This window comes from Heloderma suspectum, chromosome 5 (genome assembly GCF_057233095.1).
Source record: "Heloderma suspectum isolate Gila_16-S chromosome 5, 16-S_ref, whole genome shotgun sequence".
Classification (NCBI taxonomy): domain Eukaryota; kingdom Metazoa; phylum Chordata; class Lepidosauria; order Squamata; family Helodermatidae; genus Heloderma; species Heloderma suspectum.
The window spans coordinates 199,959,918-199,974,016 of NC_139462.1; the positions used below are offsets into that span (position 1 = coordinate 199,959,918).

The 14,099-nt window shown below is 44.3% G+C and overlaps 1 protein-coding gene across 1 annotated transcript in view; it reads left to right on the plus strand.

The window, feature by feature from the left end:
* The window catches only part of MALRD1 (MAM and LDL receptor class A domain containing 1), a 439,175-nt gene that overhangs the window by 307,892 nt on the left and 117,184 nt on the right, over window positions 1-14,099 (plus strand). The window contains exon 32 of the mRNA XM_084860474.1: window positions 1,988-2,149. Coding sequence (XP_084716600.1) covers window positions 1,988-2,149 — 162 coding nt within the window. The remainder of the gene's footprint in view (window positions 1-1,987; window positions 2,150-14,099) is intronic.

Below are 14,099 nucleotides of genomic sequence, written 5' to 3' on the forward strand. Positions count from 1 at the left end.
AAGTAGTTGTTCTTTTTGTCCATTCTGAACTTACAGTTCATCAGTTTACTATTTGGTCATTGGCTGACCCAAAGTTCTAGTATTTTTGAGAAATTAGAAAAATCTCTCTTTATCCATTCTCTTCATACCATTCATAATATTATGAACTTCTGTCATAAGTTCCCTCCCTCCCTCCACCCCCACCCCACCCCACCCACTTTCCATCCCTCTATTTTCTCTACACACTGAACTGATGTTTTCATTAAACTGTCCACCCCAACCCCAGGATTTACACCCAGTTCACATGCATATGCACATATGTTAGGAGTAATGTGTGTTGAATGGCTAACAGGCATAACAACTGGCCATTGTGCACATTCACCATGCCACATGGAGAATGTGCACATCATCTGTCCATGTAGAAGGAATGGTGCAGTGCCAGTCAATTCCCATGTTGAGGGAATCCCAGACAATATACATTCTCCCCAACAGGTCTTGAGAATGTGCATATCTCAGCAGGGTTCTGTACAGTCTCTGGCCATTACGCATAATCTCCAACAGGCCTTGGGGAATGTGCAAATCTTGACAGTATTTTGTACATTTTCTACACAATATGTATAATGTCCAGCATGCTTTGGGGAATACACATATCTTGACTGCATTTTGTACATTCTCCAGGTAATGTGCATAATCTCAAAGACACACTAGAGAATGTCCATACTATGGGGGAATTGTGTACACTGCCTGGTTAACCATTCAACTCACATTATCACAAATGTCTGAAACTAGGATTTATTTCTTTTTTGCCCTGAATGTACATCACTTTACACATACCTAAATGATCTAATCACTAGCAACAACAGGCTACCCCACTGCTGATGACACTCAACTCTATTTCTCCTTTTCATCTGAGCCAGGTGAGGCTGTGAAGATGCTGAACTGGTACCTAGATGTAGTAATGGACTGGATTGAAGGCCAATAGGCTGACAAGATGGAGGACCTGTGGGTAGAATGTTTTCAAGTCAGGGAAATTGGTATTTGGCCTGTTTTCCTGGGGTTGCTCTCCCTCCCTCTGAAAGAGTAGCTGTCCAATCTGGGTTACCTTTCTCACTATAGATGGTGCCTTTTACTAGCTTCAGCTGGTTTACCAGTTGTGACTATTTCTGGACTGGGATAGTCTGGCAATAGTAATCCATGCTCTGGTAACCTCCAAATTAGATACAGCCCCCAGAATTTTGACTGGTATGGCCAAGTTTATGGATATCATACTTCCTTTGCTACGTGCTTGCTTCCAGGCCCAATTCAAGGTGCTGGTACTTGCAATTAAAGCCCTAAATGCCTCGGAACCTCAATTCCTGGACTAGCACCACTTCCCACATCAGCCTGCCCATGCTTTTACTCAGGTTCTTCTCCAAGTGCCACCTTTATGAGAGGTACACTATTTAAAAACAAAAGGAAGGGCTCTCTCAGCAGTTGCACCCCAATTATGGAATGCCCTCCCTAAAGTGGCACACCTACCTAGCACCCATGCTGCAATCTTTTTGGCAAAAAAATGTTCTTATTGATCCAGGCATTTAATTTCTTGAAAGTTTAGTTCTTTTCAGGATGGTTAGTTTATCTGTAGTTTTAATATTGTACTTGGGGCTGTTTGGGATTTTTTTTCACATACAACCCCTTCTGTTTTTTTTTCTAAAGATTTGTTTGCATATTTGCAAACCTCAGGGTTAACTCTGAGTCTCCTGTGGTGCCATTTTGGTTCCATTTTCAGGAGCATGGGAAGACTTGAGTCAATATTAGAACATACGATTTGTTACGGTTGCTTTTTATGTTGTTCCAATTTTGCTTTTTATTGTTTTACTTGAGTTGTTTTAGTTTGCATGGATTGTTTTCCATATGTATTTTTAATTTGTTGTAAACCACTTTGTGAGCAGGTGTCAGTGATCTATAAATAGCTTTAATAATAAATAAATAAATAAATAAATAAATGTGATGTTTCTTATGTGGGCAGGCCAATATACCATTGTTCCAGGAAGCTGTAACTTTGAAACACAAGGCCAAGATTGGACCACTGCGTGTAAATTTACACAAGATCCTGGAGACAAATTTGATTGGCACATTGGCAACAGGGCTGTCATAGAACATGGAGGCCCAGCCAAGGATCACACACCAGGTAAGATGCCATTCTTCTTAGCCTTTTTTTGCAGGGGGAATGATTGAAAGCTGTTATTCCTCGAACAGATATCCTCAGGCTGTTTGCTGAAGGAATAGCACATCCGGGTTAGTGGTGGACATGAAATCAATTTTGTGTGCGGTGCAAGCAAGAAAAGTACAGTGAGCAAATGCCACCGGGCCCTAACTGCGAAATGCCAATGGAAAAAAAAGGTTATTTTGTTTTCTGTGGTGACAGGATATAAGTAAGACACCACAAAAGACTGAAAAGAACTGGACAACAGTGAGCATACTGAATGTTGTCTAATACTGCTATTTGAATGTGAATAAAATAAAGCAGCCTGATGCTTGCCAGTTATCAGCCATTTTTATCATTGCTTGAGTTAGCAAGTCAACATAATTTATACACTGTTCTTTTCAAGGCAGCCCTGCTCATATCAGTCCTGATTCTTTGCTGTGGCTGGATGCCTTTGTTTATTCATCTCTGAAGATAATGTGTTGCTAAATAAAATGTAAAGATACTAATTAATTAGGACCCCTTGAGAGAGAGAAAAAACTTCTGGTAGATTAAATCAGCATTCTATACCTTTGCATCTTAATACTGTTAATTAAAGTGGTGCTTGTAAACTTTCCCACTTCTAGGCCTATTTTGATGAAGAATTAAGAGTAGCAAGCAGTTTAACTATGGTTAACAACAGTGGCAACTGGTGACAATCCAATCTTCAGTTGTACTACACTTATCATCTAATGATTTTTTCAAGTACTTGTATGGGTCTTCACACAAGCATAATGAGGATAGTATTCTGCCTTGGCCCCTTCATAGATCACTGCCTTGTTGTGGCGAAGGGGCTTGCGTAACTCAGTGAAGCCATAAGCTATGCTGTCCAGGGCCACCCAAGACGGACAGGTCATGGTGGAGAGTTCCGACAAAATGTGGTCCACTGGAGAAGGAAATGGCAACCCACTCCAGTATTCTTGCCAAGAAAACCCCATGGAATGTATCACAAGGCTAAAAGAGATGATGCCAGAAGATGAGCCCCTCAGGTCAGAAGGTGTCCAATATACTACTGGGGAAGAGCAGAGGGAATTTCCAAGTAGCGCTAGAAAGAGTGAAGCGGATGGGCAAAAGCCGAAAGGACATTCAGCTGTGGATGTGTCTGGTGGTGAAAAGAAAATCTGATGCTGTAAAGAACAATACTGTTTAGGAACCTGGAATGTAAGAACAATGAATCAAGGTAAGCTAGAGGTGGTCAAACATGAGATAGCAAGATTGAACATCAACATCTTGGGAATCAGCGAACTAAATGGACAAGCATGGGTGAATTTAATTCAGGTGACCATCATATCTACTATTGTGGGCAAGAATCCCTTAGAAGAAATGGAGTAGCACTCATAGTCAACAAAAGGGTAGGAAAAGCAGTACTGGGGTACAATCTCAAAAACAATAGAATGAACTCAGTACGAATCCAAGGCAAACCATTCAACATCACAGTAATTCAAGTCTATGCCCCAACCACTGAGGCCGAAGAAGCTGAGGTTGATCGGTTCTATGAAGACCTACAATGCTTTCTAGAACTAACACCAAAAAAAGATGTCCTTTTCATCATAGGGGATTGGCATGCTAAAGTAGGAAGTCAAGAAATCACCAGGATAACAGGCAAGCATGGCCTTGGTGTACAAAATGAAACAGGACAAAAGCTAATAGAGTTTTGCCAAGAGAACATGCTGATCATAGCAAACACTCTTTTCCAACAGCACAAAAGGTGACTCTACACATGGACATCACCAGATGGTCAATATCGAAATCAGATTGATTATGTCCTTTGCCGCCAAAGATGAAGAAGCTCTATACAGTCAGTAAAAACAAGACCTGGAGCTGACTGTGGCTCAGATCATAAGCTTCTTATTGCAAAATTCCGGCTTAAATTGAAGAACGTAGGGAAAACCACTAAACCATTCAGGTATGACCTAAATCATATCCCTTATGAATATACAGTGGAGGTGAGGAATAGATTTAAGGGATTAGACCTGATAGACAGAGTGCCTGAGGAACTATGGACGGAGGTCCGTAACATTGTTCAGGAGGTAGCAACTCAATCGATCCCAAAGAAAAAGAAATGCAAGAAAGCAAAGTGGCTGTCTGAGGAGGCTTTACAAGTAGCTGAGGAAAGAAGGGAAGCAAAAAGCAAGGGAGAAAGGGGAAGATATATCCAACTGAATGCAGAGTTCCAGAGAATAGCAAGGAGAGACAAGAAGGCCTTCTTAAATGAACAATGCAAAGAAATGGAGGAAAACAACAGAATGGGAAAGACTAGAGATCTCTTCAAGAAAATCAGAGATCTCAAGGGAATATTTAGTGCAAAGACGGGCATGATAAAGGACAAAGAAGGCAGGGACCTAAAAGAAGCAGATGAGATTAAGAAGAGGTGGAAAGAATACACAGAAGAACTATACAGGAAAGATCCTAATGTCCCTGATAGCCATGATAGCGCGGTCACTGAACTTGAGCCGGACATCCTCGAGAGTGAAGTCAAGTGGGCCTTAGGAAGCATTAGTAACAACAAAGCTAGCGGAGATGACAGTGTTCCAGCTGAGCTATTTAAAATCCTAAAAGATGATGCTGTTAAAGTGCTGCACTCAATATGCCAACACATTTGGAACACTCAACAGTGGCCACAAGACTGGAAAAGGTCAGTTTACATTCCAATTCCAAAGAAGGGCAATGCCAAAGAGTATTCAAACTACCGTACAATTGTGCTCATTTCACATGTCAACAAGGTTATGCTCAAAATCCTACAAGCTAGGCTTCAGCAGTATGTGAACCGAGAACTACCGGAAGTTCAAGCTGGGTTTCGAAGAGGCAGAGGAACTAGAGATCAAATTGCCAACATTTGCTGGATCATGGAGAAAGCAAGAGAATTCCAGAAAAACGTCTATTTCTGCTTCATTGACTATGCTAAAGCCTTTGATTGTGTGGATCACAACAAACTGTGGCAAATTCTTAAAGAGATGGGAGTACCAGACCACCTTACCTGTCTCCTGAGAAACCTGTACAAGGGTCAAGAAGCAACAGTAAGAACCGGACATGGAACAACCGATTGGTTCAAAATTGGGAAAGGAGTATGACAAGGCTGCATATTGTCGCCCTGCTTATTTAACTTATATGTAGAGTACATCATGAGAAACGCCGGGTTGGATGAATCACAGGTCGGATTTAAGATTGCCGGGAGAATTATCAACAATCTCTGATATGCAGACGAAATGCCTAATGGCAGAAAGCGAAGGGGATCTCAAGAGCCTCTTGTTGAGGGTGAAAGTGGAGAGTGCAAAAGCTGGTTTGAAACTCAACATTAAAAAACTCAGATCATGGCATCTGGCCCCATCACTTCCTGGCATATAGAAGGGGAAGAAATGGAAGCAGTGACAGATTTTATTTTCTTGGGCTCCAAGATCACCGCAGACAGTGACTGTAGCCATGAAATTAAAAGACGCTTGCTCCTTGGGAGGAAAGCTATGGCAAACCTAGACAGCATAGTAAGAAGCAGAGACATCACCTTGCCGACAAAGTTGCATATAATCAAAGCTTTGGTTTTCCCAGCATTAATGTATGGCTGTGAGAGCTGGACTACAAGGAAGGCTGAGTGCCTAAGAATGGATGCTTTCGAACTGTGGTGCTGGAGAAGACTCCTACGAGTCCCCTGGACTGCAAGGAGGTCAAATCAGTCAATCCTAAAGGAAATCAACCCTGACTGCTCATTGGAAGGACTAGGGATGGTGGAGAATTCCGCCACAGATTTCAGTGAGGCCGAATGGACTGGCATTCGCCCCCCCGAAACCCATAGCACAATGGCCTCCCACCCCCTGCCACCCCGCGCAATCCCACCGGGACAAAGCTTACCTGGGGTGGATGTTCCGGCGGCGGCGGCTCCAGCGGCGGCTCCGGCAGCGGTTCCAGCAGCAGCTGGTCTCTCAGCTGGCTGCTGCAGCCGCAAATGGCGGCCATTGTAGTGGCCCCCATTTGTATCCTGCCAGGCTGCCGTGATAGGCTACGTAAGTATTTATATAGCCTATCACAGCAAACAGCAGGGGCGCAAACAGCGGCCACTACGCCATTTGCGCCACTGCTCTTTCCGTGATAGGCTACGTAAGTATTTACGTAGCCTATCACGGTAAAGGCAGCCACGCAAATGGCGGCCACTATGCCATTTGCGTAGCTGCCTTTACTGTGATAGGCTATGTAAATACTTATGTAGCCTATCACGGAAAGAGCAGCAGCGCAAACGGCATAGCAGCCACCGTTTACGTCCCTGCTCTTTGCCGTAATAGGCTACGTTAATACTTATGTAGCCTATCATGGCAACCTGGCAGGATGCACATGGCGGCCGCTATGGCGGCCGCCATTTGCAGCCGCAGCAGCTAGCCATGGCCAGAACTCCGGCTGCGGATGGCCCTGGCCGGCGGCTCCACGGAGCCACCATGGAGCGGAGCTGGCCAGGGAGGATCCAGGGGGAGGGACGGAGTGCCTCCCCCCCCACCGTGAATCAAAGCTGCGAAAAGGTGACTTTCGTACATCCCTAGGAAGGACAGATACTGAAGCTGAAGCTCAAATATTTTGGCCACCTAATGTGAAGAGAAAACTCCCTGGAAAAGACCCTGATGCTAGGAAAGATTGAAGGCAAAAGGAGAAGGGGACGGCAGAGGATGAGATGGCTAGATAGCATCACCAATGCAATGAACATGAACTTGAGCACTCTCCGGGAGAGAACAGAGGACAGGAAGGCCTGGCGTGCTATGGTCCATGGGGTCACGAAGAGTCGGACACAACTGAACGACTGAACAACAACACTCTGCCTTGGTGGGTGTAGCTGTCATTGAAAAAGAATTCCGCTGAGACCAGATGTTCACACATACATGATTTGGTCTCTCACCATTTGATGACTGTGATACTCTCTGCATTGGAAGACAGTCACCCTGTTCACTAAATGTTTCAAAGGGGAAAACAGGAATGGAGTAGTAGATCCTCCCCAACTTCCATGAATTTTACTGAAGGCTTGTACTAGAGATGCATGAGAAAATTCATTTCAGTTCACTTTGGACCAGAATTTACCCAGTTCTCACCTCCCAGAACCAAACATGGACCTGAACGTAATCTGCTACCAAAGCCCATACATTTCCTAGCTTACAATGCTATTCACTGAACAAAAAATTGCATTAGGAAAATGCATAAACTTGGAAAATGCACACAAACACACTTTAATCAATGGGAGAAAAAAATAACGAACATTTAAAAAATGCATGCAATTGATGCGTACATTTGGAAAAATGAGCATGAAAAAAACCAAAGCTCGCAATCTGATATTGCACGAACTTTGACATTTTTCTTCCTCACTCATAATGCTAGAACCTGGGGTCATCCCATGAAGCTGACTGGTGGGAGATTCAGGAGAGATAAAAGGAAGGACGTCTTCACAGCACATTGTTCAATTATGGAATTTGCTACCACAAGACATGGTGATGGCCACCAGTTTGGATGGCTTTAAAAACAGGTTAGACAAATTCCTGGAGGAGAAGATTATCAATGGCTGCTAGTCCTAATGCTCTATGCTATCTCCAGTATCAGAGGCAGTATGCCTATATACACCAGTTGCTGGAGAACATGGGTGGGAGGGTGCTGTTACACTTATGTCTGACTTCTGGATTCCTGGTCGACAGCTGGTTGGCCACTGAGTGAACAGAATGCTGGACTAAATGGACCCTTGGTCTAATCCAGCATGGCTGTTCTTATGTTCTTATGGAATCTGGTGAACCTCAACGAGCCACGTTTTGCTGATTTGCACATCCCTACTCTGTACACAATGGCTCTAGAGACCATTGACTGAATGGATATAGAGTGGTAGGGTGGGGCCTCCATTGCAGTCCAACTCTGCCCTTCACATGTACCATGTCCGTTGTCTGAACAGGGCTATTGTTTTTGAGTTTGTCATAGATGATTTTTTTTTAAAAAAAGTATGTCTGTGATGGTGATTATTGCTGGGAATATTGCAACCTCATCTGCAAGTTACAGGAAGGGGGCAGTGCTGCAGTTAATTAATACATGGGCATAGCTAGCCTTAGGATCTCTATAGCCTCTCCTTTCTCTCTCTCTGACTTCCTCCATTGCTGGGAGCACAGGGTTTGCTCTCTCGCTCCCACCCATGGGAAAATAGGGATCCGGGAAATTACTGGCCAGTTAGCTTAATGTCTTTTCTGGGTAAATTGGTTAAAGGCATTATTAAAGATAAAATTAGTAAGCATGTAGAAGGACAAGCCCTGCTGAAAAAGTATGAACATGGCTTCCAGAAATGTAAGTCCTGTCTCACTAACTTTTTAGAGTTCTTTGAGAGTGTCAGTAAACATGTAGACAGGGGTGATCCAGTAGACATTGTTTACTTGGACTTCCAAAAGGCTTTTGACAAAGTCCCTCAACAAAGACTCCTGAAAAAACTTAGCAGTCATGGAATAAATAGGGATATACGAATGTCACTTACTGTTTTGTTTCGTGGCATCCACAGTGGGGGGGAGGCGCTCCGTCCCTCCCCCCGAAATCCTCATTGGGCTGGGGCTGCCCACAATGACATCCAGCTGCTGCTGGGCTGCGCAGGAACACAAATGGCAGCCACCATAGCCGCCGCCATTTGCGTTCCTGCCTTTTGCCATGATAGGCTACATAAGCATTTACGTAGCCTATCACGGCCTCTGCAGGGGTGCAAAAGGTGTCCCTGCATTAGCTGTGATAGGCTATGCAAATACTTACATAGCCTATCACAGCACTCGTGGGGAGGCGAATTCGCAAAGCAGCGGCGAATGGCAGCAGGTAAGCTCCATTCCGTGTACATTTTGCGGGGTGGGGGATGGGGGACTTCACTCCGCCACGGATTCCGGGGGACCGAATGCACTGGCGTTCAGTCTCCCTGGAATCCATGGCGAAATTCTCCGCCATCCCTAGGAATAAGACTGCGTATTCATGGAATAAGGTCCTCTTATGGATCAGTAACTGGTTAAAGAACCGAAAGCAGAGAGTAGGAATAAATGGTATATTCTCCCAATAGGGGGAAGTATATGTGGGGTCCCACAGAGATCTGTATTAGGACCAATGCTTTTCAACCTGTTCATAAATGATCTGGAATTAGGAGTGAGCAGTGAAGTGGCCAAGTTTGCGGATGACACCAAATTATTTAGGGTGGTTACAACAAAAAGGGATTGTGACGAGCTCCAAAAGGATCTCTCCAAACTGGGAGAATGGGCATCTAAATGGCAAATGCGGTTCAGTGTAAGGAAGTGTAAAGTGATGCACGTTGGGGCAAAAACTCCCAACTTCAAGTATAGCTCGATGGGATCTGAGCTAATGCTGACTGACCAGGAAAGAGAGCTTGGGGTTGTGGTGGACAACTCAATGAAGATGTCAACCCAGTGTGCAGCTGCTGTAAAAAAGTAGGGATGTACGAAAGTCACTTACCGTTTCGCAAATCTGCTTCGCGGTGGGAGGGGGAGGCACTCCGTCCCCCCCCGGACTCCTGCCCGGCCAGCTCCGCTCTGCGGGTATTCCGCAGAGCCGCTGGCCGGCTCCACCCGCAGACGGACATCCAGCTGCTGGGCAGCCCTGCAGGGACGCAAATGGCGGCTGTCGTAGCTGCCACCATTTGCGTCCCTGTATTTAGCCATGATAGGCTACGTAAATATTTACGTAGCCTATCACGGCAGGGGGAAAAAAACCCAGCGTACGCAAATGGCGGTAGCCACCGCCATTTGCATACACTGGGTTTTTTTCCCCCCTGCTGTGATAGGCTACGTAAGTATTTACATAGCCTATCACGGCAGGGGGGGAAAGAAATCCAGTGTACGCAAATGGCGGCGGCTACCACCGTTTGCATACGCTGGGGTTTTTTTCCCCCTGCCTTGATAGGCTATGTAAGTATTTACATAGCCTATCACGGCAGGGGGGGGGGGAGAAATCCAGTGTACGCAAATGGCAGCGGCTGCCACCATTTGCGTACGCTGGGTTTTTTCCCCCCTGCCGTGATAGGCTATGTAAATACTTACGTAGCCTATCACGGCCTCTGCAGGGATGAAAATGGCATCCCTGCGTTAGCCGTGATAGGCTACGTAAGTATTTATGTAGCCTATCATGGCTATGAAGAGGAGGAAGCGAATGGCGGCCGCAGGATGGCCGTCATTCGCAAAGCAGCGCGGATGGGAGCAGGTAAGTGCCCCGTTTCGCGCACCTTTTGTGGGTTGGGGGTGGCGGGCACTTCGTTCCGCACGCCTTTTGTGGGTTGGGGGGGAGGGGCTTCGTTCTGCGACGGATTTTGGGGGCCAAATGCACTGGCATTCGGCCTCACCGAGATCCGTCACAGAATGCTCTGACATCCCTACTAAAATGATCAAGGGGCTAGAGCATCTCCCCTACGAGAGAAGGTTACAACAGCTGGGATTGTTTAGCTTGGGAAAAGGAAGGGTAAGGGGAGACATGATAGAGGTCTACAAAATTATGCATGGTGTAGAGAATGTGCATAGGGAGACATTTTTCTCCCTCTCTCAAAATACTAGAACCCAGGGTCAACCTATGAAGCTGATTGGTGGGAGATTCAGGACAGATAAAAGGATGTACTTCTTCACACAGCACATAGTTAAACTATGGAATTTGCTACCACAGGCAGTGGTGATGGCCTACAGTTTGGATGGCTTTAAAAGGGGGTTAGACAAATTCCTGGAGGAAAAGGTGATCTTGATGGCTATGTGCTAGCTCCAGTACCAGAGGCAGTCAGCCTATGTACTCCAGTTCCTGGGGAACATGGGTAGGGTGCTGTTGTGCTCATGCCCTGCTTCTGGGTTTTCTGTGGGCAGCTGGTTGGCCACTGTGTGAACAGAATGCTACACTAGAATGGACCCTTGATCTGATCCAGCAGGGCTCTTCTTATGAAGGAACACAAAAAGGGCTGAACAAACTCCTTTTGAAACCCTATGCTGTACATGCATCTTAATGCAAGAATATTTGTGAGTAAACCATTTTACCTTTTCCTCACTAAAGGAAGGTATGGTGTCTCTCTCTCTTTTTACTCTTTTGTGTCCATGTGGGACTAGTAAATACTCATTCCGTTCTTCCTTTTGTTTTTTCTCTGCTAACTGCCTCTTTAACAGGAGGCAGCATTACCAAATAATTCCCATCAATCATCATTATACTGAGGGTATATCTACACTGCAACCACATATCAGTTTTGCACCCGGTTAACTATCATGAGTTCCCCCCAAAGATTGGGAACTGTGAGGGTGCAGCAAAATCTTCTTTTAGAGATCTCTACTCCCTTTCACAGAACTGCATTTTCCAGAGCTCACTGGAGAGACAGATGATGGTTAAATCAAAGTCTCTAATACCAATACTTTCTTAGCATTTATACAGTGACTGTGAGTGTTCAAAGCACTCCACATACATTATCTCATTTACCCCTTCCAAAATGTGTTAAGGAAAGTAGGTGTTGCTTCCCTCATACTGCAGGTGGTGCACTAGTGGTGAGGAGGCTCAAGCTGAGATAATAGTGGCATACTTAAGGACACCGTATTGAGTTTGTGGCCAAGGTGAGATTGGAACTGTGAACATCTCAGTTCACACTCTTAGCTGTTATGCTACATCAGCTTGTTGTGTAATGCCCCATTCACTAGCTAGCCCTCACTTGATGCCCCAGTCAATGGGAGATAATTGTGCATGAGTGAACAAATCATTTGTAGCAGATTTTATGCATTCATTAAGATGTACTTGCTGGTTGGAGCACCCCAGTCATGAATATAATATCTACAGGATCTTTTAATACTTGACAGGTGAGGAGAAAACAAATTTGTAGAATAGCTTTTTGTGAAAATTCAGTAGTGTATATCTAGTGCTAATTCAATATGATGGGCCTCCTCACTCAAACTTTGATTGTAACTTCCTATAATTTTTTCAACAGGGTTAAAAGTGAGGGGAACAACTGCAACTTTGCATTTCTACAAATATACAATAAATGTCAAGAGAAAATTGAACAGACACAAAGAATAGCAGAGAAAAGAGTAAAATGACTGTTGATATTCTTCAAGTAGCTAATGCTTACTAGTATGGTGGGTTGTAGCCAGTGGAAGCTGGTAGCTCTGATGTCAGTGGAGTGGTGAATCTGTTCTGGCTTTCAGTCAGAACCACACGGAACTCTAAAGGAGCTATCCAAGGTGCGAAGCAAAGTAGAGTTCTGACAAAAACCTGGAGTGGATTTACCACCCCACTGACATCTGAGCCAACAGCCTCCCCTGGTTGTAGTTATGTTCTGTTATTGAAATGAATAGTTTCTGGTCGTTTCTGTGGGAAAATGTAGAGGAATCACTTATAAACATACAAAAGAACAAACATGCTTTCTACTTGAGCTTCTGAATCAGTGCCACTGTCAGGGCAGGAACTTTGGGGCAGAAGCCCAGGTTCCCAACCAGCAGAAGGAGCAGGATGGCCCCCAAATGCAGCAGGGCTGGATTTCCACATTTGAAATAATACACATGTAAAGAGTTGCCCCCTGCCCCCAAGTAGAAATATGAAGGCCTGGACAAAAGGTAGAAGAGTTCAGAAGCAAACACTTTCCCCATTTATTTTAAGGACCTTTTTTTGTTATTTTTCCAGTGGAAAAACTGGAAACTTTGAGGGAACACTGAAAAAATTCGTACAATATTTTCTCTCTCTCTTGGAATGTGTATGCTTTTTAAGGCATAGTTTTCCTTACTCAAAATATGCAACATGAAGATTTTTCTGTAAGACAGTCTATAGCATTAGAGAATGCTAACTCCTATGAATGCAGTGTGTAGACTATACAAGACTCAAATGTTCAGTGCTGTTATAACTTTTTACTCAATATCCAAATGCTTTGCTAGTTTTTGATACTGTGACTGTCTGAGACTTTTACTTTCTTTTGTTTTCTAAGTTTTGTGGTTTCTATTTGCAATATTTATTTTTCCCTACTTCTCAGATGCCCCCCCCCCCAATAAAAATAAACTACAAATGTTTAGGTAGCACAGGGAGCAGCACTTTGCAGCTCTTACTCTAGTATTGGGTGTATTCTTAAATTTGTGTGTACAAAACTAAGGCAATTATAACTTTTGAGGCTGCTATCCATCCATGTTTATTAGGAAGGAAGCTCCACTAAGTGGAGTGGGCCTTACTTCTGAATAAGCATGCATAGGACTGCTTTGTAAATTTCATAAATATGCTAAATAGTATGATTTTATACACTATTTTATATAAAAGATGCACTTTATGTTTTCAAGGCAGTAAAATAAGTTTAGATTTGAGAAGAAGTAAGTATTCACACAGCACATAGTTAAATTATGGAATTCATTTCAACAAGGTATAGTGATGGCCAGTGGAGGCTGATGGTAAAATTGGAGCCACCAGGCTCCACTGGTGATGGCCACAAACTTGGATAGCTTTAAAAGGGGATTGGACAAATTCATGGAGAAGAAGGCTATCAGTGGCTACTAGTCCTGATGGCTATATGGTACCTTCAGTGTCAGAGGCAGTATGCCTATGTACCCCAGATGCTGGGGAACATGGGCAGGAGAGTGCTGTTGCACTCATATCCTGCTTCTGGGTTTTCCGTGGGCAGCTGGTTGGCCACTGTGTGAACAGAATGCTGAAATAGATGGACCCTTGGTCTGATCCAGCAGGGCTCTTCTTATGTTCTTATATTTCAGTTTTTCCCAAAAGTTCTTCCCTGTCCCATCCCCCCAGAAAATAAGCTGGGGGGGGGGGAATTGGTTTCTTTTTCATGCCTTCCAAATTCCCAGAAATGTTATATCTCTACCTATAAGACCATTAAGGCTGGAATTTATGCACATTTACCTGGGAGCAAGTCCTATTGAACTCAATAGACCTTACTTCTGAGTAGGGATGTACAGACTGTGTA